General features: G+C 38.1%; 2 protein-coding genes across 5 annotated transcripts in view; one reads left to right on the top strand and one right to left on the bottom strand.

The window, feature by feature from the left end:
- Positions 1-27,512, top strand: part of LOC123516438 (mitochondrial potassium channel ATP-binding subunit-like) — a 103,720-nt gene that overhangs the window by 67,730 nt on the left and 8,478 nt on the right. For 3 of the 4 annotated variants that reach the window (XM_045275717.1, XM_045275720.1, XM_045275721.1), the window contains 2 exons: positions 2,680-2,827; positions 3,238-5,256. In XM_045275717.1, the coding sequence (XP_045131652.1) occupies positions 2,680-2,827; positions 3,238-3,339 (250 nt within the window). In that variant the 3' untranslated portion in view covers positions 3,340-5,256. Of the gene's footprint in view, positions 1-2,679; positions 2,828-3,237; positions 5,257-27,512 lie in introns of those variants that run through there. The other variant, XM_045275719.1, reaches the window with a different exon arrangement.
- LOC123516734 overlaps positions 23,994-27,512 on the bottom strand; it is a 25,173-nt gene continuing 21,654 nt past the window's right edge. The window contains exons 6-7 of the mRNA XM_045276337.1: positions 24,768-24,977; positions 23,994-24,116 (exon numbers count right to left, since the gene is read on the bottom strand). Coding sequence (XP_045132272.1) covers positions 23,994-24,116; positions 24,768-24,977 — 333 coding nt within the window. The remainder of the gene's footprint in view (positions 24,117-24,767; positions 24,978-27,512) is intronic.

The following is a 27,512-nucleotide window of genomic DNA, read 5'->3' as shown; positions in this document are numbered from 1 at the left end:
AGAGAGCAGCCCACTACTGTAACTGGCAATGACCAACTGATGGCAGCATAACTTACCACCAACAAAACACTGCCAGTTAAGACTTTGCTGTTCGTCAAGGGTTACTATTTCAGCATTTTATCAAGCTCCAAGGCATGTACAAATCACTGACTATATAGTTAAAGACAGCACCATGAAATATGGGGGATATTTTCTGAATGAGCATCTGTATTAAGTTGCACCACTTTTTCTACAGAATTGTGGACCATTTGTATTTAGTTTCACTACTGGCTTTTTATAGGAAAAGGAAATATAAATGGTTTTAAGGTCGTACTGAATGTTAAAACTGTGGAACAAATAATGAAGTTTTATATGGAAATATTGCTGCATTTAGATCATGAAGGCAGAAGAGAACCAAGAAGGAAAAGAGCTTAAGGGCATGCTATGGTCAAGATTTGAAAAATTAACTGAAAAAAAAGATTACAGGATTTATGACTTGAAATTTTCAGAATATTATTAGCTACTGGTTTTTTATGTGTATGAATATGACTTCATGATGTCATGCATATAGTTTCATTCAAAATATCATACAGGCCTTATTTCAAGTTTTTTTTAAATGTGCTTTGGCATGGACATATTTGAAAGATGCCTAAAGAAACGTAGTGAACACTTCTTTTCAATTTCTCCATACTTCATGAGATATGTTTTTTTTTTTTTAAGATTTTGCATTTCATGACATCATAAAAACAGCATGAAAAGCTGTTATTTTGCCTCATTAAAAACTTTCTAATCACTTTAGGGAAAAATTGGTGTGATAAAATGTTACCTTAATCCCTGTCAACAAGTACACCAAGTTTAAAGCCTGCATGTATAATGGTTGATTATATACAGTTTTCTTATACATGAAAAATTGTTTTGAGATACAGCTCTTTAAAATTTTAGTTTAGCACCCACACTATTTTTATCAAAATTAGTACATTTGTTATATGTTTTGTGTGTTGATCTATAGAGAAACTGCACACAAAGAATGATCTAGTTATTGCAATATTTAGTACTTCATTTTGGGAGCTATTTACCTTGTGGTGAAACTATCAGAATTCCTGGCTCTGGTTCTTAGTGCATTTGCTGGTAAATTTAGCTCACTGGTGGGTGTCCTAAGAATGTTGTTTCATAGAATTATGGTTTATTTTAACCCTCAGGAGGCACCTTCCTTATTCTCCAGGAGACAATCCTCTCCAAGTAAATTTTTTTGTCCTAAACAAGATTGGTGCCTCCAGGTATGTACATTTTCCCTCAGCTTTCCTCTTCTCCTCCTCATGTATTTTCTAATTTTCTTTCTTTTGATTTCATCTTCTTAGCTTCTGCCATTGAAAGTGAGATCCTCTTCCTGTCCCTTCGCTCCAAAATCTCCTTCCCTGCCGTGCCAAATGCTTCAGCTTCACCTGCCACTGAGCCATCTCTTCCCTCTTCTTTTCATTTATCTCCTATTCTCTCTTCTTTTCTTCATCTCCCAAATCTTCTTCAGCTGCTGTAGCCTATTTTGTTTTTTCCCCACGTTGCAATAGGAAGATCAAAAAAAGAAAAAAAATGTAAAAGATCCTGCAAGCAGGACCGCGACATAACTCCTCCCTTCACCTTTCTCTGCCGCGGGATGGTGTATGGCAAGGCGGGAAGAAGGCGAGCGATTTGAGGGGTGGAGCCTCACCACAGAGACCAGTATTAGTGGTAAAATGACAAGGAAAAATGGGCAATACACCACAATGCTTAGAGAATATTTATTGTGCCATGCCTACCTTGTTGCTTACACCACTCATGTCCTTTTAAATGCTTCAGAATGAGTGTTGCTATACACTATACTACAATAATCTGCAGGAATTGAAAAAAAAAAAATTTTGTCATAATTTACTAAATCTTGACCACAGCATGCCCTTAAACTTTTGGAAGCTTCAAGTGGAAATTTTTGGGTGAGTATGCACATTGGTGCAGTGTTTTCCAGTCAAAAACAACAGATGATAAGGTAAGTAGTGGGAATTGTAGTGGAACTTTAGTGGAAAAAGACAGACTGAGTAAAATACTAATACTAGTTATTTTATAAAATAATCTTATTCCTCAATGCAACATAACCTGAGCCGCTAATTATTAACCAGTAAGTGGCCTTTTGTTAGATGTTCAAAGGAGATATGTAAAGATATGTAGTAACTAGCTACAGTTATGTCAGCAATGCACTTAAAAATGTCTTACCACTTAACTGTCAAATCTATACTTACTTAAATGTGAGAGGCCAGTGTTTGTCTTAAGTTGTCAGGTCAGACATTATCAGTGCTTTCATGCTTTCATTCTGCCTTGCAAGTGGATTAAACTACTTGGTTGGTATGTGCTCTCTATCACCAACGAAGAATTTTGTCATCTTATTTGGTGCCAACTATATTTTATACAGAATGTCATTGTTTTTCTTATCCACAACTATCCATGAAAATGTGAAACAGCTAACATACCTGTTTCACTTTCAGTGCTATAACAGGATTCACTGAATTCTTTTCCAGCCACTTACAAATGGTTGTGTCTCAATAAGATGCTATGATTTCTTCTAATAATCTCTCTAAAATATCATTAGTTTTTATACCATTTCAGAGTTTTCTTGTCAGCTCCATCATACTGTATGTCCTCCTGATTGTACATGGACTTCCTTTATCATTTTAGTGCCCTGGATGCAGAGTCTGAGGCAGTAGTGCAGGCTGCGTTGGAAAGTTGCCTTGAGGGCCGAACAGTGCTTGTTATTGCCCACCGCTTGTCCACCATCCAAAAAGCTGATCTAATTGCAGTTATGTCTCATGGGAAGTTAGCTGAGGTTAGTTGTAGTATCTTATATTCACAAAATCATATCAAGTGTTAAATTGGTAGGAAATGTGGATGAAATTATGATAAAAATAGTTTGGTTATTTGTAGGCAAAAGATGGTCAATAAGATTGCCTCTGTAATTGTGAAATGTATTAGTTTAATTTATCTGGCTAATTTATAGTAAGTAGGAGAAGGATACTCATATTTTTAATAAGAATATATTTACACTCGTGTAATTTCTAGTCTTTTCATTGTCCAGCGAAATATTTCTTCTGGCACAAGTAATCTCCACCTGATATTTACAACTTTCTCTTTCTGTTATGTGTATTTTCTTTTCTAATGATGCAGTTTAGTTTTTAACCATTCATCTTTGCCATTTTGGTCCTCTTGTGAGTTAATGAACTTGACTATTTCCTGCAGACCGGGAAACATGAGACTCTGAAGAAGGCTGGAGGAATCTATGCTGAGCTGATCCGCCAGCAGCAGAGGGAAGAGAAAGCCAGCAAAACTTGGGGTTTTTGATTGAAGTGATCTTTTAGGAAGGTTGGTGTAGATATTTTCATGATCCTTAGGGTGTATTTAACTTATTTAAAAAATTGTATATATTGTATTTGATTTTGTGAATAAATAATTTATTTGCATATTCATTGCATTTGACAATATTCATTTAAGAATAATTTTTTCAATGTAAGTAGTTAACAGTAGAGAGGAACAGTTCATGTAAAAACAACTCAGGTAATACAAATAGTGCTTCATTGCCATCACTCACTATTACCAGTGTTTATTTGTATATTTATTCAAAGATTTTTTAAAATATTACTCTAAAATTTATATATATTTTGTTTTGTTTATTTTATTTTTTTATTTTTTATTTATTTATTTGTTTATATATTTATTTATTTGTTCATATATTCATTTATTTATTATTATTTATTTATTATTTATTTATTTATTTTTGTTTTTATTTATTTTTTTTTTTTTGCCAGCTATTTTAGTTATTTTTATAGGATAGCAATGATCAGTAGTTTTTGAAAGATATATAAGCCTACAAAACAGCAGCATGGTTAAAACAAGATGCCAACCTTCTTTAGATTTTAGTAAATTTAAATTTAGATATAATTTTGCTGATTTGGTTTTGTAAACATTTTTAAGGATTGGGGCAATTTTGTGGGGGTTTCAAGCAACAAAATAATCTGGACAGTTTCTGCAGAAGAAAGACCTAAGTACAGTGGAGACTAAATACTCGAACATCTAAAATTTCTAAATAGTCAAACTTTTCAATACTTGAATGCAAAAGTTTGATTTAATACTCGAAAAAATACCAATAGTCGAAAGTCCACACGTGGTTGTAAACAAAGGCTCCCTGGCCTCTCCCTCCCCTCCTTCTGCCAGTTGTGCTGCTGCAGAATAACATTCTTATGCATTCTGGCTGTAGTTCTTCATTTGTAAACTTACATTAACACCAAAGGCTTTTTAGTGGTGAAAATATCTGGTAATCAAATGGCTGCACATTTGGTTGTATACAAAGCTCTGTCCTCTCCTTTCTTGTAGCTGCCATTGTTCCGTTCTGATACCGTATCATTGGTAATACTGGTAATCTGGTATACCAGATGCCGGCGTGCATCCCTAGTCCTGCCAGTCTTGAGAAAAACAACATTATTCCGCGTTCTGTTGTTAGAAACGTACAGTGACTTCAAAGAGGCTTATTAGTGATGAAAATAAGGAATCTGGTGAGAGTGCAAGTGTTAGTGAGCCACATTCCTCCACTAGTGGATTCACAGGAAGCACACCAGGAGAAAAGTTACGAAGACCTTTTCATGGATGGTGACTGGTCCTCCAACAACTTCTCACCTTCTCCCCACCCTTCTCCCCTCCAGCCTTCACTTGCAGTATACACAAATCAAAATCATAAAAAAAAAAATACATTGAAATTTTTATAAACTTGAGGTTTTGCTTAGATTAGAACAAATTACTTGATTTATAGTTATCGATAGTCGAACTTTTGGATACGCGAACAGCCATTTGGAACAAATTAAGTTAGAGTATTGAGTCTCCACTGTACTTACAAAAGAACCAGTGACTTGTGACCTCATTGATACAAGAAAACTAGTTCCAGAGTCCAATTACCATATTGAGCATTAATCATCTCTAAAATGCAAGCAGAATGTTCCACACTTAATAATTTCTATGAGCCAAAGTTCATAAACAGCCTCAAAAAAAGGTCATGCACAGCCATATCATTCTGAAAATATCAGATTTGTGTCATGGAGAGCTGTAAGGCATGAAATTAGGCAATGCCAGGGATTCCACCCCAAAGACAATGACATTATATTTTGTAATGCAGTGAAATAAAATCTTGATAAATCAGGAAATGCAGTGCTGTGGCAGAAGTTGTAACACTTGATATGAAAAATAAAATAGACAAGAAGCAAACCCTGACATTACTCTTTTTTTGGTACATGCTGACTCATTAGTAAATGTCAAGTTCACAAAGCAGTGATGGACTCTTAAATAGGCAACACTGAATGTGCACTCTGTATGTTGGCTCCAGAAGCACATTCATATTTGCATAATGTATATGCAGTGTGATCTGACTTTACGAATGTTGCAGACTTTAATCTTTTCTTTACTTTACTAGACTACCACAGTCATTGAACTCAGACTGTTCTCCCAAATATTTAGTTATTTTGGTTTAAATCATAGAATATCAAAAATGCTTACAAATTTTGTCAGAAGTATTCTTGATACCATAAAAGACCCACTTCTCGGATTGAATTCCTTACAAGCTTATCTTCTTAGCTCAAAGTCTTCGGCTTCATTTCTTTTTTTACCTTTAAAAGAATGAAATAAAAAAGGATCACCTCATCAGTGATGAGTGCAAATAAATGGACAACAAACACAAGTTACTGAAAGAATTGGAGAATGCCAACACTTATTGTCCATGTCACCTCTCTCTCTCTCTCTCTCTCTCTCTCTCTCTCTCTCTCTCTCTCTCTCTCTCTCTCTCTCTCTCTCTCTCTCTCTCTCTCTCTCTCTCTCTCTCTCTCTCTGCAAAAAGAATACAGTAAACCCCAATTAAGTCAGACCTGATTAAGCCAGATATCAAATAAGTTGGACATTTGCAGGATCTTTTTTCCTTTTTTTTTCATTATATGTTCTATCCTGAGTGCATAGGTAAGTATTTTTTGTCTTTTGATAGAGTAATATTAAGCCACTCAATTTATACACTGGCTAAAAAAACACTGATATCTCTTTCATCGCCCGAGATATATGAGTTGTTTGAGCCATTCAAGACATGCCAAAATCATTGTTTACACAATTGACATATCAAGTGCATGGCAGTGTCTCCCTCAGTTTTCCTTCACTTTGTAGCCCTTATTGTTTGTTGCCTTTGTAATTTTACCATGGCTTCTAAGGCTAAGTTAGGATGCTGAAGATGCAGTTGGTGGCAAACAATATGGCTATTATACACGACCTTGAGCTGTGCTGTGCCGTGTGTGTGTGTGTGTGTGTTTCACTGTTTGATCTGCTGCAGTCTCTGACGAGACAGCCAGACGTTACTCTACAGAACGAGCTCAGAGCTCATTATTTCCGATCTTCGGATAGGCCTGAGACTAGGCACACACCACACACTGGGACAACAAGGTCACAACTCCTCGATTTACATCCTGTACCTACCTACTCACTGCTAGGTGAACGGGGGCTACGTGAGTCCTGTCTCCATATCTCCATTTATCTAATTTTTCCTTAAAGTTATGCACATTATGTGCTCTAACAACTTCATTATCCAATGCATTCCATTTTTCCACCATTCTGTATGGAAAACTGTATTTTCCAATGCCCTTCACACACTGCCTCATCCTGATCTTCTTTTCATGTCCTCTTGTCCTTCCTTCTTCTTCTGTCAACAGCACCAGGTCTTCTTTGTCTATCTTTTCAATATCATTTACTATCTTATACATTTTTATTAGGTCCCCACGTTCTCTTCTATCTTTTAAGGTTGGCAGTCCCATTTGCTTCAGTCATTCTTCATATGTGAGGTCCTTTAATTCTGGCACCATCTTTGTAGCTATCTTCTGTATCCTTTCCAATTTTTTTATATCCTTTTTAGAGCTCGGGAGACCATACCACTGCTGCATATTCCAGCCTTGGGAATATCATGCTTGTGATGATTTTTTTCATCATATCTTTATCCATGTAATGAAATGCCACTCTTATATTAGTCAACATTAGTAAGAAACCAATCACAAAGGCAGCTATGAGCAACATCTTTAATAAGCCAAATGTTTTGACACTTTTCTCATGTCATCTTCAGTGGTCTAGAAAATGATAAAACGAATATAAGTATAAAAGAACAAGGTTAAAATACTAAGAAAAATACAAAGGTAAACATTTACACAATATTAAGTGGGTATGCTGAGAGAGTATTGTTGAGGGATAGCTTTAATTGGGAAATATATAAGGACTCCAGTATTCTTAAATTGTTTCTATTACAGGTGGTGAGGATACAAAAATTATTGAGATTGGGTTGAACCTTACAAGACAGGCAGTGGTCCCGTATCGCGGAAAACGGGACGTTGTGTAGCGGCGCCCTGTTCTGACAACTGACCTAAATGCTCACTGACTCGGTTTATAAGTGAGCGTAAGGTGCTACCCAGCCTGGCAATTGGGACAAGTAAAACAATAAACAGCCAACGAGCGTAAGGCAGTTGGCAGAGTGTCCTTAAAACGGAAAAAACTACCTATACATAGATTATTTGTAGACACAATACGAAAATGTTTATCAGGGTAAAATTTTGTAAGTTTTTCATAAAGACCCCTTTCTTATTTCTTGGAAACTTCATCTAGAAATGGGATACGTAAATAAATTGTTTCTTTGGCAACAGTGGTAATTGGTTGTTTAGGATGATATTTACTTTGGAGAAAGTTATTCAGAGTTTTCTCAAATAGGTTGGTGGTGAAGCCATTATTATAGAAAAATCCATTAGGAAAGTAACTTCATTATGGAAATTTAGGTAGGAGGAAGACAGAGTAAAGGCATGGTGTAAGAGGGTACGGACTGAATTGATTTTGAAGCGGAAACTGCAAAAGCTGAAAAAACTAATACCAAGACCAGAAAATGTAGGTTTACGATAAATTGAGGTGGAAAGTCTACCATTGATTTTTGTAATGTTTAGGTCAAGGAAGGGGATTTGTGAGTCTATTTCAGATTCCATAGTGAACTTGATATTGTCATGTTGTGAATTAAGGTAATGTAGGAAATGGTCTGCATGTGATGCTTCCTTAAAAAACACCAAAGTATCATCAACATATCGTCTATATAAAACAGGTTTGAAGGCAATAGGTGGGTAGCACCTTGCGCTCACTTATAAACTGAGTCAGTGAGCATTTAGGTCAGCCTGCCAGAACAGGGCGCCCGCTACACAACGTCCCGTTTTCCACGATACGGGACCACTGTCTCTCTTGTAAGGTTCAACCCAATCTCAATAATTTTCGTATCCTCGCCACCTGTAATAAAAACAATTTAAGAATATTGGAGTCCTTATATATTTCCCAACTAAAGCCATCCCTCAACAATACTCTCTCAGCATATCCACTTAATATTGTGTAAATGTTTACCTTTGTATTTTCTTAGTATTTCAACTTTCTTCTTTTATACTTATATTTGTTTTATCGTTTTCTAGACCACTGAAGATGACATGAGAAAAGTGTCGAAACGTTTGGCTTATTAAAGATGTTGCTCATAGCTGCCTTTGTGATTGGTTTCCTGCTGAAAATACGGTTTCCTAGAAATCAACCTGTTTCGGATAGTCAACATTATATATGATATTCCAAATATCTTGCGTATGAGTTTTTCAGGGCTCAGATTTTCCTGTATGATCACTTCCAGATCTTTTTCCTCTTTGGTCTTCATTATTTGTTCCTCTCCCATCAAATAGTTCCATACTGGTCTTCTCTTACTCTTTCCTAGTACCCTTATATGACATTTCTTGGTATTAAACTCCAATTTCCACTTCCTGCTCCACTCATAAATCTTGTTTATATCTTCTTGCAACAGTAGACAGTTCTCTCTGGTTTTGATAAATCTTAGCAGCTTTGCATCATCAGCAAATAAAGTAATGTAACTGTTTATCCCAATGTGAATGTTGTTTACATAAATGTGAAACATAATGGGGGCTAACACTGACCCTTGTGGCACTTTGCTAGTTACTTTACCCCAAGTTGAGCATGTATCTCTGATCATAGTTCTCATTTCCTATCCTTCAAATAATCTCTTGTCCATTCGAGCAAAGTTCCTCACAGTCCTCCTATGTTCACTAGTTTCCAAAGTAGTCTTCCATGAGGGACTTTATCAAAAGCCTTTTTAATATCCAGGTATACTGTATCTACCCATCCATCTCTGTTTTCAAGTCCTACAATAACTCTCAAGTAGAAGCTTAGTAAGTTTGATACACATGACCGCCCTGTCCTAAAAATTGTCTGTACGATATGACTTGCTCCTCTTCTACCAATTTAACCTATTTTCCTTTGATAATTATTTCACATATTTCCCCAAGACACTTGTAAGTGACACTGGTCTGTGGTTTAGTGGTTCAGTTGCCATTCCTCCTTTAAATACCGGTATTACGTTGGCTCTCTTCCACTCTAGTGGAACTTTCCCTTCATGTAATGAACTTGTAATTATTTCTCAAATTGGATCCAGTAGTTGCTCTTTACATTCATTTAACACTCAGCCTGATACACCATCTGGCCCCATTGCTTTTCTGATTTCCAACTTATCCAAAAATCTTCCAATATCCTCTTTGTGCATTGTGATCTCCTGTAATCCTTGGCAATCCCATGTCCTATTAAGTTCTGTGAAATCATCTTCTGCAGTGAATACCGTTTTGAAGCTGTCATTCATTATTTCACACATTTCCTTCTCTGTTTGGTATGTCTTCCCTTCTTTAATAATTTTTTCAATTGTTTCCTTATTCTTTGTTTTGCCGTTTATAAACTTGTAAAAAAGTTTGGGTTCATCTTTACTTTTATTCACTACATCTTTCTCAAAGTTTCTTTCTTCCTCTCTCCTTACTCTAATAAATTAATTTCTGGCATCTTTATATTGCTGTCTGTTATAGTCATTTCCCTGCTTTATGAGTTTCTTCCATGCTTTATCCTTTGCCTTTTTTGCTTGTATGCATCTAGCATTGTACCAAGCATGTATTTTTTTCTGAACTCTATAAACAGGTACAAACTTTTTTACTTCATTATATTTCTGTAATAATGTGTCATATTTCCCTTGTACTGTCTTTATGTACATAATACTACTCCACTCAATATCAGCAAAATAGATCCTTAATTTTTCAAAATCTGGTCTTGCATAATTCAATCTCTCTCCTTTATAGTCCTTTGTAACTTATCTCATCTTCCTCCTGAATTTGCATTTTTAATGTCACATGATCACTTCTCCCCATTGGACTAGCGTATTATATGATTGGAGGGGGCTCTGGTTTCTTTGTGATAACTAGGTCAAGCAACAATGGTTCTTCTTTCCCCCTGTACCTTGTTGACTCCTCCACCCACTGGTCCATTGCATTAACCATAGTCAACTGTAACACTTTTTTGCTCCACTGCCCAGCATTGTCCATTACTTCCATCTCTCTCCAGTTTACTTTTTTTTTTGCAGTTAAAGTCTCCAACTAAAAGTATTCTTCTGTCTCTTCTTATCATGTTATCTAGGCACTTTATCATCTCCCTTTGCATATCTTTATGTTCTTCAGTTCCCCATGTATTAGTCTTTGGTGGAAGATATGTAACTATAATTTTCCTCTTGTTCAAATCTTCTATTTTGATTGTTACTCCCATTACTTCCACTTTGTCCTCACCATATTGCACATCCTCCACACATATACTATTATCACGAACCATTATTAGCACTCCTCCTCCCCCTTTATCCTTCCTGCCTCTCCTTCAGGTATTATATCCCTCTTCTTTAAAGTTGACATGGATATCTCCTCTCAGTTTTTTTTTTTTTCAGCGATGCACATTACATCCAACTTTTCTCTTTCAAATAATCCCAAACTTCCAGTATGCTTGATATTAGTATAATTCACTCTTAATTTATTGCCTCCTCCACGACCTCCTCTTTCTTCCTTAGGTGCCACTTCTTTAGTCTCATATCCAGAACCCTCCAATAAAAATTCTACGTCTCTGTCTATGTCCTTTTCTTGTTTTTTTCCTTAGCTTCACTTCTTAGCACTTTCTCCTTTTCCTTCTTCTCTAAGTTCATATCTCTTTTTATCCATATACAGGCAACCCCCGCTTAACGAAGGGGTTACGTTCCTAAAAAACACTTGGTTAAGCGAAACTTCGTTAAGCGAACCGATTATAACAAGTTTAATCCCTGATATGAACTTCCATTGAGAGTAAACAAAGCGAGAGTGCATCATAGTACAGTAAAAGGTTTAATGAAAGTAAAAATTATGAAGTTAAACATTTACGTAGTTTAATTTAAGTCATTATAATGTACACTAATGTATGTATGTACGTAACTTTATAATGTTGATGATCTTAACTTTATGAAGGGAGGGAGAGTGAAACGGTAAATGCACTAACCGGCAACCTGTGGAATGTAAACAAAGTGCGCATCATGGTACCGCATACAAAACTTATGTACCACATTTCCACAAGGCTTTCCATTTTATCCATTGTAGAGTCACGAGTTCAGGTGGTTCTTTTAGCTTTCAAGGAAGATGCGGTCTCACCAGCCTTCTTAATAGAGTCTGCTGACTTGAAAATAGTAGACAGTAGATGGAGTCAAGATGGTGGCAAGCAATGTTATTAGTTTTCTGGCCTCTCTCTTGTCTGTGAATAATACCCAGCTTCACTTCGAGAGTAAGACACTTCCTGGTCTTCTTAGGAACGTTAGGCCACATTGCAGGGCGTTTTGGTGGTAAGTTGAACTAGGGAAGATGAGCTGCTGGTGACGCTATTATGTTTTGACTGGGGAGTGAGTGGTGCGTGATCTTGATCTTGATCTTGATGCTATAGGTGACGCAGAATTTCTTTTGAGTCAGGCCTTTGTATCGGCAGCGCCCGTGTTGTCCACGAGAGGCTTGATCTTGATCTTTATTCTACAGGTGTCTCAGGATTTCTCCTGGGGCAGGCCTTAGTACCAACAGCTCCTGGTGTATTCACAAGCCTATCAGCTTGCATGATACGGTGGGGCTTTCAAATTTGGAAAAAATTACCTGGATAAAACTTCGTTAAAGCGAGTTTGGTGTTCGTTAAATGAGCAGATGGTAGTAAAACGAAACCTTCGTTATAGCGAAATTGCATTGTGTGAACCTTCATTAAATGGGGGGTTGCCTGTACGTATCCTTGTATTCAACATCATCGGTCAGCTTCCCTTTTCTAGCCATAATTTTCTCTACAGCCACTTGGGATCTCATTCTGACCTTCATTGGTCCCCTATCCCCTTCACTGTATCTTCTTAGCCTGATCACTTCCTCCACCTCCAGGCCTAATTCTTGTGTGCTGTCTTGTACTCATTTGATAGCAATTTTGGCCAATTCTCTCTCTTCACATTCTCTCGTGAATTTATTTGGATTTTTCTTTTCCTTCACCCCAAAAATTACAGAGTTTTTTTTTCTTTTCCACTGCATCCTGCACCAGGTCTTTCTCTTTAATAACTTCAAATACGGCAACTTTTGTGTTCTCCTGAATTTGTCTCTTTACAACCTCTGAAAATTTTACTTTTTCCTCTTCTTGCTCCTGCTTCCATTCATTTTGTAGTTCCTTCAGCTTGTTTTCACCCAATTCACCTTCTGCCCTGTCCACAATCCCATCCTTCACTTTAGCTGGCAAGCTCCTTAAGGAGCTTTCATAATCGTGGCATGTGGCTTTTAGTACGTCATTTTGTTTCTTTATTTCTTGAATCTCCTCTTTCAATCCCTGATTTATTGCACTGACCTCATATTCTGCTAATCTCAATTTCAGGTCTGTTTTTTTCCGTTATCAATCAGTCCTGTTTGTCCATTAGACTGGACATCACCTCTTTCATATAGATTAATTATCCCCTTTCTACGTTCATTAGCCTTCTGATATTACCTTATTTGTTCCTGAATCTTGAAAAATCCTTGTCCATAATATCATCTGTTTATCATTTAGTTTCCTTAGACCAACAGGTGTTTCTATGTACCGATGGCTTTCACAGGATGGTGTATGATTCTGTCATACGCCTGGCAGCACTACTCTGTTACATCATTCTCGTTATTCTTTCCATTTATATGATCCAACACTTATTTAATTTGGAGACAGAAGAACCTAAGGCCCTATGGTGTGCGTGTGTGTGTTTGTGTGTATTTACCTATTTACCTATTTGTGTATTACAGGGCCCGAGCTAAGCTCTCTGTGTCCTGTCTCCTTGTCCATTCCTGTCATATCTCTCTTTCATCTGATTGACACACACCGCGTCAAAGACATCACTGCTCAGTTTATTCTACTTACCAATGGTACGATGCGGGAAACTGTATTTTCTCACGTCATTTAGACAGGTGTCTTTTATTAGGTTTTTTCCATGTCCTCGGAGATGATTACTTGTGGTCACCTTTATCAACTCTCTGTCCAGTATGTCAATCTTGTTCACCAATTTATACATAGTTATCATGTCTCCTCTTGTTCTTCTCTCTTCTAATGTGGTCAGCCCCAGCTTCCTCAGTTTTTCTTCATAGTCTAACTCCCTGGTACCATCCTTGTTGCAAGCCTCTGTACCCTTTCTACCTTCTTCACATTTTTCATCATATGCAGTGACCAGACACAAGCTGCATATTCTAACTGGGGTCTTATTAAGGTACATAATATCTTCTTCATCATTCCTTCATCTAGGTAGTGGAACGCAAGGCCAATATTTTGAAGCATGTTATATGTTTTTAAAAAAATCTGAATGTTAATGTGTTTCTCCGGTGACAAAGTATTTTGCACGGTTACTCCTAACTCTTTCTCCTCATTGGTCTCTTTAATTTTCTCATCACCCAGCCTGTAATCCCAGTTTGGTCTGTATCTACTTCTTCCCATTTTCATAACATGGGTCTTGTCTATATTAAATTTTATCTGCCACTCCTTACTCCACTCGTATATTTTATCAAGATCTTCCTGTAACTTGTTACAATCTTCCACATTCTTTACTCTCCTCATAATTTTAGTATCGTCCGCAAACATGTTCATGTAACTGTCAATTCCTACTGGCATATCATTAACATAAAACAAAAACATGATGGGACCAAACACTGACCCTTGTGGAACTCCACTGGTTACCTTCTTCCACTCGGACTTCCTTCCTCTCACCACTGTTCTCATTTCTCTTCCCACTAAGTAATTTTTCATCCATTTTGCTAGTTTATCATTTACTCCTCCAATCTTCTTTAGTTTCCACATCAGTCTATTGTGTGGTACTTTATCAAAGGCCTTTCTCAAGTCCAGGTAGATAGCATCCACCCATCCCTCTCTATGTTGTAGTATGTCAGTCACTCTTGAATAAAAACATAATAAATTGGATACGCACAATCTTCCTTTTCTGAAACCAAACTGCCTTTCACTCAGAATGTTTTCACTTTCTAGATACTCACTCCACTTAGCTTTAATTACTTCTTCACATACCTTGCACAATATACTAGTCAATGATACTGGTCTATAATTTAACGGTTCCATTCTACTACCATTCTTATATATAGGCACAATGTCAGCTCTTTTCCACTCTTTCGGGACTAATCCTGTTCATATGGAGGTTTCCACAATATCAAATACAGGGTTCAACAATTGATCCTTACATTCATTTAGCAACCTCACAGATATGCCATCAGGCCCCATTGATTTATTAATATCCAGACTGCTTATAATTTTCCTTACATCTTCCTTAGTAACCATGATATCCTGCATTTGCTTTATTTCCGTAGGTCTTCCTCCCATAAAATGCTCGTCCTTTGTAAACACTTTGCAAAAGTTGTCGTTCAAACTTTCAGCTATATCTCCAGCATCCTCATATACTTCTTCCCCGTTTTTTACCTTTACTATTGCCTCCCTTATATTTAGTTTTCCATTTATGAATTTGTAAAACATTTTTGGGTCACTATCACAGTTTTCCACCACCCTCTGTTCATATTCCTTCTGTGCTGTTCTCCTTACTTCAAAATATCTATTCCTTGCTGTTTTGTATACTTCTCTTGATAATACACCACTGTTTTTCTTAAGTTTCTTCCATGCCTTTTCTTTGTTCTTTTTGCTTCTTCACAATTTCTATTAAACCACTGTTTATTATTTAAAGTCCTCTTTCTGTAATATGGCACAAACTTTTTCACAGCAGGGTTATACAAATCCATAAATTTATCGTATTTCAATTGCATATCCCTTTCCTGGTATACCACGGACCAGTCAATTTCATTAAAGAACTCCATTATATGGTTATAATTTGCCCTAATATAATTTAATTTTTCCTCCTCGTTCCACAATCTTATTCGTGCTTAATTCACCAGATGTTAAAAAGCCCGCCTGTATGATATAATGGTAGTGCCAGCACCAGTCAAAACTCGTGCAAGCTTGTCATACTTGTCGTCTTTGTGTATTATGCTGCTATTTTTAGTCACTATATCGCCTTGAAGAGGAAATACTTCTCTCTCTTCAGAGAGAGAGAGAGAGAGAGAGAGAGAGTGACATTTGCTAATATTTTAGACACAAGCAGGACGCATGTAGCTTATCTTTCGAGAGGAAGAGGGGAGGAAAAGGAGAAAAAAGGAAAGAGAGAGAGAGAGAGAGATTAGAAAATTTGTTGTTTTTGTTTGTGTGTGTGTGTGTGTGTGTGTGTGTGTGTGTGTGTGTAATTCTTTTCACTGTTTGATCTGCTGCAGTCTCTGACGAGACAGCCAGACGTTACCCTACAACGAGCTCAGAGCTCATTATTTCCGATCTTGGGATAGGTCTGAGACCAGGCACACACCACACACCGGGACAACAAGGTCACAACTCCTCGATTTACATCCCATACCTACTCACTGCTAGGTGAACACTACGTGAAAGGAGACACACCCAAATATCTCCACCCGGCAATCAACCCGGTCATCTGGCTTGTCCAGCGCTCTAACCACTGAGCTACGGGACCGTGTGTGTGTGTGTGTGTGTTTTCACAATTTACAAACCATGTAACTTATCTTCAGAAGGGGATGGAGGGAAAGATGGGGAAAGGAGATAAGGAGAGAGAGAGAGAGAGAGAGAGAGAGAGAGAGAGAGAGAGAGAGAGAAACAGTCTATGCCATTGGGTAATTTTAGACACACACGCATGTAGCTTATCTTTAGTGATTGGTGGAGACAAGGATGATAATATTAATTTCAAGGACAGCATCCTTAGTTGGTATCCAACACACTATACGGACAACTGAACTGAAGAAAGCTCAGAAAAGAAATATGACGCCCTACGTAGGCATCATAATTTTATTCTTTGACTCCTACATAGGCATCACCGTATTGAAGGGGTTAATTCCATATCCAGCTCAAAGCTTAGGACATCATGATCGCTTCTCCCCAAGGGACATTTATGTTCAATTTCCTCTTTTAGGGAGATTCCCCTGGTAAATACCAAATCCAACCTTGCTGCAACATCTTGTCCCCTGCACCTTGTTGGTGATCTCACCCACTGTGTCATCAAGTTATTTGTTGCTACCTTTAACAATTCCTCTGCCCACTCACCACCGTTCACCACTTCGTAGTCTTCCCACACTATTTCTTTACAATTAAAGTCTCCGACTCTCATCACCATTTGGTACTGTTCATATTCCCAAGCACTGGTTCTGGGTGGTATGTATACTGTTATAATATTAATGTCCCTCTTGCCATCTGTTATAAACCTACTTATCACTTCCTCATTTCTCTTACTATAGTTCACCTCCTTCACTATCAGATCTTCCTTAGTAAGAACCATTATACCACCACCTCCCTTATTTTTTCTATCATTTCTCCATACTTTGTAGTGTTTTACAACAAACCAGTCTAGCTTTATTTCGGGGCCTTAGCTTTGTTTCCACTACACACATTATGTCCGGTTCATTATTTCTTAGGTAATCCATACATTCTAGCCTCTTAGACAGAAATCCATCTATATTCGTGTAAGTCACTTGTATTCCATTCCTTGTCTCATTCTTCCATGTAATGTCTATTCCGTCTGTTTTATCCACTACTTCTTTAGCCTCCCATTTCTTATCCTCCAAAAAAACTTGGTCTTTTCCTCCTCTGTTCTTTCGTCATTCCTCTCTTTCACTTCAGTTACAAGCTCTTTCATTTTCATTCGCTCATCCTGTGACATATTTCTTCTTATGTAAATTGTTTTGGTTTCCTCAGAGTCCTTAAGTTTCCAAGCCCTCCTCAACAAGGCCTCAGCTGCCACCTGAGACTTTAATTTAAATTTTAATGGTCTATTCTTGCCTTCCTCAAAAGCTCCTAATCTCACACTTTCTTCTACCTCAGCATATAGGTCCTCTTCTTCCACAGAGATCTTGTTCAGTAAAGACTTAATCCTGTCATTTTCCTTATCCCTCCTGTCCTGCCAGTTCCTGTTAGTTTCTTCCCTCAATCCTATTATGATCACACATTTTTTTCTTTTCAGCAATATCTCTCACCACATACTCATTTTCCTTTAGTGTCTTTACCATTTCCCTTTGCATAATCCCTTTATTTTCCTCTTCCTGCTTTTTCACTATCTCCCTAAAGGACCTTTGTACCTCCTGATGTTCATGGTTCACTTCTTTCATCCTGGTATCAATTAGATCAAGGCATTCCTCCTTCCTCAAGTCCCCTTCGGATATTTTCATCTCCATTTCCAGGAGTTTAGCTTTCATCTCTTCACATTGATTCCTTAGTTGTTGGTTTTCTTTCTCCATCTCTACTTTTTCCTTCAATAGCTCTTTATTCACTATCGTTAACAAATAGATCTCTTTTTTTGAACGAATCATTCTCGGCTATAACTCTATCCAGTTTTTCTTCTATGGACAAAATGTTTAGGAACTTACTTTCCAGTGCCTGAACTCTTGCATCCATATCTAATTTCTCCAGTCCTCTTGGCGTAGTTATAAAACCTTCAAAGTCCCGGGCTTGTCTAGACGCCATATTTGTTATCGTCTGCTGATTACGGCCAAAACAATCATCGCCCACACTCTCCTCTCAGGGAACACTCTCCATATCCCTCACTTTCAACACTATGCGACAGTAGGACATTAACAGGTACCCGGGCCCTGTAACACCATAGGTATTTTCCTTCTTCCCGTCCGCAGCCGGAGACGAGCCGTCCTCTCTCAGCGACGTGTGTGTGTGTGTGTGTGTGTGTGTGTGTGTGTGTGTGTGTGTGTGTGTGTGTGTGTGCGTCATGTGCCTTGTGAGTAGTCCCTGTTTTCATAATGCATTATATAGACCATTTCAACTGGGACCTCCACAAACAAAAGGCATTACCTATTAGGTTTGCATGGGTTTCTGGGCAGGAAATGTGTGGTCCCATCTCCAAAATAGGGGTTAAACATAAATGACAAAGAGAAAGAAACCATATCTAGCTCGCCAGCAAGCAGGTATGTGGATTGAGAAGACTTGTTTATGTTTGAAGATGAGGGGCAGGGTGTGGCAGTAAGCCCATTTGGAGGATTTCAATCAATGAATATTGCCATCCATGGCAGAGCCCTCAGATTAGAGAGAAAGTTTGAAAACTTTATAAGAGAAGTTAAAGGATTGAGAGAGGATGATTTAGAAGATAGAAAGAAAACTTCAGAGGGAGTTGAAGGAGACAGTAAGAAGGCTAGAAGATCATGGAAAAAACTTTAGTAAGGGAAAATGAGGAATTAAAGAAGAAAATGGCCCAATATGAGAAATTGCTGAATGAAGGACTGGGTAAGGTGGAGAAGGAGAATAAAAACAAAGGAACTAATGAGTCAGGAAGAGGGAAGGGTAAAGGAAGTGGTTAAAAAGGAAGTGACAGCATGGAAGAAAAAGATGAGGAAGACAAAGTTAGCTTCAAAGAGATAATTCAGGAACAGTTGAAGGAGGAGGAAGAGGATATAGCAAAGAAGGTGGTTGGGGTGCTGAAACAAAAAGAACTACTGGTAAGAGAAATCACAAAGAAGAGTGTTTTGATCTTCAGCTTGAAGGAAAATAAGGTGACCTATAGACCAAAAAGGGAAAAAGAGTTTATATCAGTTAAGGACTTGTTTAAAAATTTAAATGATGAGGAAAGACAGAACCTTGAGGAAGTGAGTAAAATTCATAGAATGGGTCCATATAGAGGGAGCTATTAGGCCAATGAAAGTCCTGTTATGTACACAAAAGGCAAAAGAAGAGGTGTTATACAGAACATTGAGACTGAGAGAGACAGAGGGGTGTAAGGCCATAAATATATGGAAGAACAGGAATGAGGATGATAAAAAGAGACAAAATGAACTGGTGGCCGAGGCAAGAGAAAAGAATAATGAAAAAATGAGTAAGAAAAAAAAAAAAAAAAAATTTGAGGATCCGGGGATCAAGTGAGAAAGTGGTACACAAAAAGAAAAGAAGAGGAGGAGGAGGAAAGCTAGATAAACCAGACAAAAGTCTGAAAATAATGTACACAAATATAGATGGAGTGTTATCGAGCAGACTAGAAATGAGGGATGATTATCTTAAGGAAAAGAAGCTCACGATTGTGGATCTGTCTGAAACAAAAATGTGCAAGGCAATTAAAATAGATCTAGATAATAACTACAATGAATGGAAGAAAGGCAGAGTGGGCAAAGGAGGAGGTGGAGTCATGATAATAGCTAGGAAAGAATTGATGGTTAACCAAGTGTATGGGGATGGTAAGGCAGAAGTGATGAGCATTAAGGTAGAAAATGGAAATAGAGATCACAGTTGATACAGTAGCATATGTGCCCCCAAAGACTAGTTCATGGTCAGAAAGGACTATGAGGGGTTAATCAAGGAAACTTTGTTGAGTTTGTCTAAAGTGATCAAAAGAAAAAGAGTGATTTTAGTGGATGATTTCAACTGCAAGGAACTGGAGTGGGAGAACTATGTAAGTGGCAGTGAGGAAGCGGCATGGCAGGAAACAATTTTTAAGCTAATGATGAAAAACATGATGACACAGTCAATGAAAACACTAGATACAGAGGAGACAACGAGCCAGCAAGATTTTGACAAGAAATCCAAATGAATGATGAATTAAGATATGAATGCCTGCTAGGAAAAAGTGATGTGGTCATACAAATGGAAGCAGAGGTTAACCGTGCCAAATTAGATGAATCATATAAAGAAGAAAGAAAGGCGGATGTACGAAAACTTAAGGAGTACAGGCAACCCCCGCTTAACGAATGGGTTACATTCTTAAAAAAACGTTCGTTAAGCGAATTTTCGTTAAGCGAACCAATTATAACAAGTTTCACCCCTGACTTGAACTTCCATTGAGAGTAAGCAAAGCGAGAGTGCATCATAGTGCAGTGAAAGGTTTAATGAAAGTAAAAATTATGAAGTTAAACATTTAGGCAGTTTAATTTAAGTCATTATAATGTACACTAATGTATGTATGTAAGTAACTTTATAATGTTGATGATCTTAAATTTATGAAGGGAGGGAGAGTGAAATGGGAAAGACACTAACCGGCAACCTATGGAATGTAAACAAAAGGCACATCATTGTACCGCATACAAAACTTATGTACCACATTTCCACAAGGCTTTCCATTTTATCCATTGCAGAGTCATGAGTTCAGTAGATGGAGTCAAGCCATGGTGGCGAGCAATGCTATTTGTTTTCTCACCTCTCGTGTCTGTGAATAATATCCAGATTTACTTTGAGAGTAAGAGACTTCCTGGTCTTCGTAGCAACGCTAGGCAACATTGCAGGGCGTTTTGGTGGCATGTTGAGCGAGGGAAGATGAGGTGCTGCTGACGCTGTTATTGTTTTGAACTAGAGTGAGTGAGTGGTGTGTGTTTTGTCCACTAGAGGCGCTGGTGTATTCAAAAGCCTGTTGGCTTGCGTGATACGGCTGGGCTTTCAAACTTGGAAAAAATTACCTGGATAAAATTTTGTTAAAGCGAGTTTGGTGTTCGTTAAACAAGCAGATGGTAGTAAAAGGAAATGTTCGTTGTAGTGAAATTTTGTTGTGTGAACCTTCGTTAAGCAGGGGTTGCCTGTACTTTGAAAACTTAAACTGTGAAGAGTTGCTAAGGGCAGAGTGATTACAAAAGAAATATAATATTTTCATGGAAGTGTACAAAGGCATCATGAGATTTGTCCCAAAATATAGCCAAGAGAGGAAGGAAAAAAGGACTGGTTCAATGTAAAGTGTGCCAGAGCAAAGAAAAAGAGGGATGAAGCATAGAAAAATGGAAAAGAAACATAAGTCTGAGAAACAAGGAAAATTTTTAATTAGCAAGGAATGATTACATGAAAGTGAGGAAGGAGTAAGAGAGAGAATACGAAAAGAACATTGTGGAAAAATGCAAGTAGCAGCCAAAACTGCTATATAACTTCATAAATGGAAAAATTAAACCAAAGGAAGCTATTCAAAGACAGGATAATTGATGATCTGAAAAGCATGGCGGAATTGTTAAACAACAGATTTCAATAAGTTTTTACTCAAAATCCAAACTTGAGAAGCTGCATTATCCTGAGGAGGGTGTTCACCTGGGCAAGATCAGAGCAGAAAGATTGGAAATATATAAATTAATGGAGGAACTAGATGAGGAAAAGGTGATGGGACTGAATGAAATTTCAGGTAGCATGTCAGGTAACATACTGAGAGCATGCAAGGAAGAACTGGTGGGCCCTACACACGACATCATAAAATGCTCAATAGACAGTGGCAGAGTACCGGTGTTATGGAAAAGGATTGAAGTGGTCCCTATATATAAGAGTGGTGGGAAGGAGGAACCCTTAACGTGGTTACCATGACAACCCCACACCAGATTTTAGGTTATTGTCCTCTTATTTCTTTCATTATGCGAACACGTTAACTGTGGATGGCAACTCAGCATTCTTGCTTGAGATAGTGTTTTGTAGCATGGAGCATTAAAAACCATAGCATATTGGTACACCGGTGTACTGTACCTTGCGCTTATAGAGCATATAAGTATCCAGGGAGTAACACGAGTTTCTGTAAATATTGAAAGAGGTGAGAGAACATGCATTTCTAAGCAGAAAATGTTATATACACATATGCATTTTAAGGTTTTGTTTACCCATAAGATGATTTTAAAATTTCTGAGAGGCGCGCGATAGTCCATTGTGTTTTTTATGAGGTGACGATGACTGTTGCTGGCTTGCTGTAGCAGACAGAGATGTCACTTGGCTAAATACTGAATGTTTTAATATTATGTTTTGCAATCTTACATTTTAGACAGATTGTAACAAGTATGCAATTTACTGATAAACATTACACGATAACATTATTGTGGTGATTAAAAGTAAGCACTCACGTACGGTACTACGTGGTACAGTACCTATCACTGGATGAGGAAGGATGGGGAGGGATGGGGGTGTGGGGAGCGACTGATTTATTAATACAATCTGTCTTAGTATAAGATGCTCTATCAACAAGTATAATTTAAAACCGTCTTACTGGTAAAAGAGAAACTGAGGCCGCCGTGGTCTGTAGTGTGGGGCCATCGTGGTAAACATGGGGCCGTCGGGGGGGCCGTCGTGGTCAGGGGCCATCTTGACCATGACCCAGCGTTAACACATCCTCCTCAGCTGACTCCATCAAGCCAGCACTACGCACTCTTATCTAAACCAATAACAATTCCAATATTGTCATGCATCATAATATGTTTCTGAACTGCTTACTTATCCATGGAAATACATGTATATCTTATATCTCACCAAGAAATACATAAAAAATGATAAAATACAGCATACTGACATAAGTGCTCTCACCATCCTCACGCTTGGTGCCCTCACACCTACACAAACATATTTTTGTAAAAGCTGATACATGATTGGCTAAGTGTCCACCATCTTGAAAACAATGGGCCAATGACAGGCCTCGATATATGACAGATAGCCTCAAGCATAAACAAACTGTGTTGCATAAAGGAGCGCAGCTTCTTAAAAGCGCCAAGATCATGCCTGAAAGGCTCTAACATAAGAGCCACGATCGTGCCTGACTGGCTATAAGGGTTAAGGCTTTTCATTCATGAGCTGAATACTCTCTCTAGAATCTTCCATACGTCTGTCTGTATGTCTCTTGACCATGTGTGCTGCTACACTAGGCAATGATCTTAACTAAAAACATTTAATTATTATCCCAAGCACTACTAAACAACAACCAAACAACTGCAAACAACACTCCTGAGGCACTGAGGCAGCGTGGTGCCCCAGCATGCAGTCAGCTGATCGCACAGTGCTGCGCACAATCTGTTGACCGCATTTGTTATTGTTCGCATTCCAAAGCAAAGTTCGTCCTCCAGTGCAAAAAAACATGATTCTTTTGTTCGTAATCCAAGTTGTTCGTACTCAAAAGCGTTTGTACTCCAAGGTACCACTGTATATGTAAATGACATGCCAGAGGGAGTAAACAGTTACATGAACCTATTTGCAGATGATGCCAAGCTGCTCAGACAAGTAAAGAATGAGGAGGATTTTGAAATATTGCAGTAGAACCTTAACAAGATCTGAAGGTGGAGTAAGAAGTGGGAGATGGAATTCAATGTGGATCTGAGTCATGTTATGAAACTGGGAAGGAATGGAAGGGGATCTACATGATGGGAGATAGTGTAGAACTGAAGAAAGTTAACAAGGAAAGAGACCTAGGAGTGATTATACAAAAGAATAGTCAACAGGATAGCCATGTGGACAAAATATTTGGCGAGACATACAATTTGGTAAGAAATGTTGGATTGGCTTTCCACTACATGGATAAAGATATGATGAAGAAACTGATATCCACTGTGATGAGACCCAGATTGGAATATGCAGGAGTGGTGTAGTTCCCACACAAAAAAAAACATGTACGGAAATTGGAGAGACTGCAAAGGAAGGCAATGAAGATAGTACCAGAGCTAAGAGGGATAACATACGAGGAGAGACTGAGGGCTTTGGATCTACCAACACTGGAGCAGAGAAGAAAGAAGGGAGATCTAATACAAGTCTACAAAGTAATGAATGAAATGGATGTAATAGATAATGAGGAGCTGCTACTAAGAGATGAAGTCACTAGTAGAAGTATAAAATGTCATAGTAAAATGTTGAAGATGAGAAGATGCTTCAAGGATGTGAAAAAATTCAGCTTTCCGCAAAGAAGTATAGAAGCATGAAATACCCTGAGTGAAGATGTAGTGTCAGCAAGGAGTGTGCACAGCTTTAAAGAAAAGTTGGACAAATATAGATATGGAGACTAGGCCATACGAGCGTAATGCCCAGGCCCTGTAAAACTACAATTAGGTAAATATAACTAGGTAGACACACCAGACACCAAGTGGCCCTCGTCAAGATGGGCAGAGGCCTGCTACGCCACTCACGGCTACGACATCTTCTCCCCCCTGACATGCCCCAGCCAATCCATGCCACACGACACACAAACGTGGTCATGCCACTCAAGGCCCCAAGAGCTGACCGTTATCATCATAGTAGTATCCCCTCCATGGTGCGAGCCATAAATAGCTAAGTTAGGTTCTCATCTTGAATCTCCCTTAATCCCCATATGTACATCTTCATGTAATGCTATCCCCTTCATGGTGGGAACCATAAACAACCATAAACAGCTAAGTTAAGGTTCTAATCTTAAGTCTCCCTCAATCCCCATATGTACATTTTCAGTATGTATGTACTGCAATTACTAATAAACCGTATTTTATTATTATTATTATTATTATTATTATTATTATTATTATTATTATTTATTATTAATATTATTATTATTACACACACACACACACACACACACACACACACACACATACACACACACACACCTGCTCCACTCGATCATGGGTTTGCCTCCACTCCATCCACTCCACTGCAGTTGTGTCCCGCTCCTCTGACTCTGGGGCTGGTATCACTATCTCTGGTCCCACACTGCGGCGCCGCGTCTGCCTCACCCTCAGCACACGCGCCTGTGTCAGGGCGAGCGACGTCACGGTGCTTGCTGAGGGAGGCTCAGGGCTCTCCAACATTTCAATGAACTGTTAGTCATATGTTGGAAAATACTAACAGATATTGCATACAGAGTAAGAGATGGAGAGGCATTGATTGTAAGTATTTACATCAGTTTAAATGAGAAGAGAAATTAGGAGATTTTTTGGTCTATAACAAGGTTATCTATTGAATTGTGTATGTACATACTACTACTAGTAAATCTACATGAGATAAAACAGTATAGAAGTAGATACCAGGGGACTAAATAACAAGAAATACTGGTAAGACCCATCAGAAATTAATAAAATATACTACAGTAGTAGTATGTATATAAGAAGCATCGTGCAGGTTTTTCTTTTTCTTAGTATGTAATAGAGGGCATGATCTTACAGACTCATGCAACAGTGAATCAATTTCATTAATAGAGAGTAGCAAAATCATATGAGATCCAACTCCCCCTCAAGACTTCTGGCACCGAGCCAAATATATTTCTAATAATTCTGCTTCATCTTTCCCTCCTTTATTTCATCCTGATGGTACCAATGCTATCTCTTCTATTTCTAAGCAGAACCCTTCTCTCAAGCCATAGCATAAAACTCTACCTTGGGTGATTCCCTCTTCTCTCCCTCACTGATTACTTTGTGCTACTTAAACTCTTTCAACTCTGCCTCTCAACTTCTACCTTTCCTTTTTGGTGGAAGTTTGCCTACATTCAACCAGTTCCTAAAATGGGTGACCATTCTAATCCGTCAAACTATTATCCTATTGCTTTAATATCCTGCTTATCCAAAGTTTTTAATCTATCCTTCACAAGAATATTTTTTAACATATATCACTTCATAATCTACTATCTAATTGCCAGTATGGTTTCCATCAAGGCCACTGTAGTAGTGATCTCTGATTCCTTACTGAGCCTTGGTCATCCTCTTTTAGAGATTTCGGTGAAACTTTTGCTGTTGCCTTTAACATATCAGAAGCTTTTGATAGAGTCTGACACAAAGCTTTGGTCTCTAAACTAACCTCCTAAAGCTTCTATTATTCTCTCTCTACAACTTTATCTCGTTTCCTCTCTGACCATTCTATTGCTGCTGTGGTAGATGGTCACTGTTCTTCTAAATCTATTAAGAGTGGTGTTCCTCAGGATTGTATCCTGTCACTCACTCAGGGCAGGCTGTGACTGGCCATGTAGTAAGTATTCTTCACATGTATGAGAGGAATTCCACTCATACTGTCTTTTTTTAGATAGGGTGGAATCAAAAGCTTTTTGTCTTATCAACTCAAGTTCTCTGACAGCCTGTCTTCAACTTCTTTCTTACTGCCGCAATGTTGCCTCTCTTGCTATCTTCTATCGCTATCTTGCTAATTAGATGCCTTCCATCCTCTTGTGGTGTTGCTAGGCAAGACTTTCTTTGTTCTCTCACCCGTATTCTGTCTACCTTTCTCATGCAAGAGTTAATCTTCCTGCCTGCTCCTGTATTTCCACCTACTTATGATCTGAAGACTTTTTAAGAGGCAAGTTTCAAGAGATTTATCCCACTTTTTTCTGGCTAACTCTTTTAACTCTATTCAAAGACCGGCACCTCAGTGGACTAATTTTTCTTTATTTTATTGTCCTTGGCTGGTCTCCCTTCTAAATTAAAGATAAGAAATATATATATATATATATATATATATATATATATATATATATATATATATTTTTTTTTTTTTTTTTTTTTTTAGAGTTAAGGCGGCTTTACACGTGGCAATCTGCGACTGAAATTTTACGTACATAGAGTTTCCAACTCATCCCTTCTAGTCGCAAAGTGTCACACGTAGCGCCTGGAAAATATCAACTATATATATAGTTATATATAGTTTTTTTTTTTTATAGTTGTCGCCTTGGTGTGAAGTGAATGTAAGCAAAAAACAGCTACCCGCCAAGATGTCTTTCTCCAGCGACGATGCTGAAGCCAGTGGTTGCTTTTCTTTTGGCGTACCGGAAGAGTCAACAGAATAGGAAATACCTGTGAATACGTCCCTGGCCAAGTAAAAGGAAAAAAAGGAGTGTCTACCACACACTAGATTAGCCTACATTTCTCATAAAAAATTGTTAATCTTAAGAAGACTATGCACTATTGCGATCAAATTAAATCCTGACAAGTCTTCACTCCTCACCTTCAACAACACCCTGTAATAAGGGGAACAGTTCTTGTAGAGTTTTCAAAGCTTACTCCGTGACGTCACGGCGCAAATAAAGTCGCAAATCGACTGAACAAGACCAACATGTTGGTCTTGTTTTGCGACTGGTTTATCCAGTCGACTTGTAATTTCAGTCGCAAATTGGCACGTGTGTATCCGTCTTGAGGGTGTTAAATTTTAGTGATAGTGCAAACCTCCTAATGAACCACAAAATGCTTCATTATGTGTGAAAGCTATTATAAAGACCATGTTAAGAAGCTACATGTCACTTCTGAATTGGAACTTGAATTTGAGTCAGAGATTAAAGGCGGGATCACACGTTCCAATACGCGACTAAAATTACAAGTCGGTGCGACTGGAAAAATCAGTCGTGAAACAAGTCCAACATGGTCTTGCTCACA

Source organism: Portunus trituberculatus, chromosome 41 (assembly GCF_017591435.1).
Source record: "Portunus trituberculatus isolate SZX2019 chromosome 41, ASM1759143v1, whole genome shotgun sequence".
Classification (NCBI taxonomy): domain Eukaryota; kingdom Metazoa; phylum Arthropoda; class Malacostraca; order Decapoda; family Portunidae; genus Portunus; species Portunus trituberculatus.
Note: the sequence above shows the minus strand (reverse complement) of the source record. Positions and strands in the feature narration are given on the sequence as shown.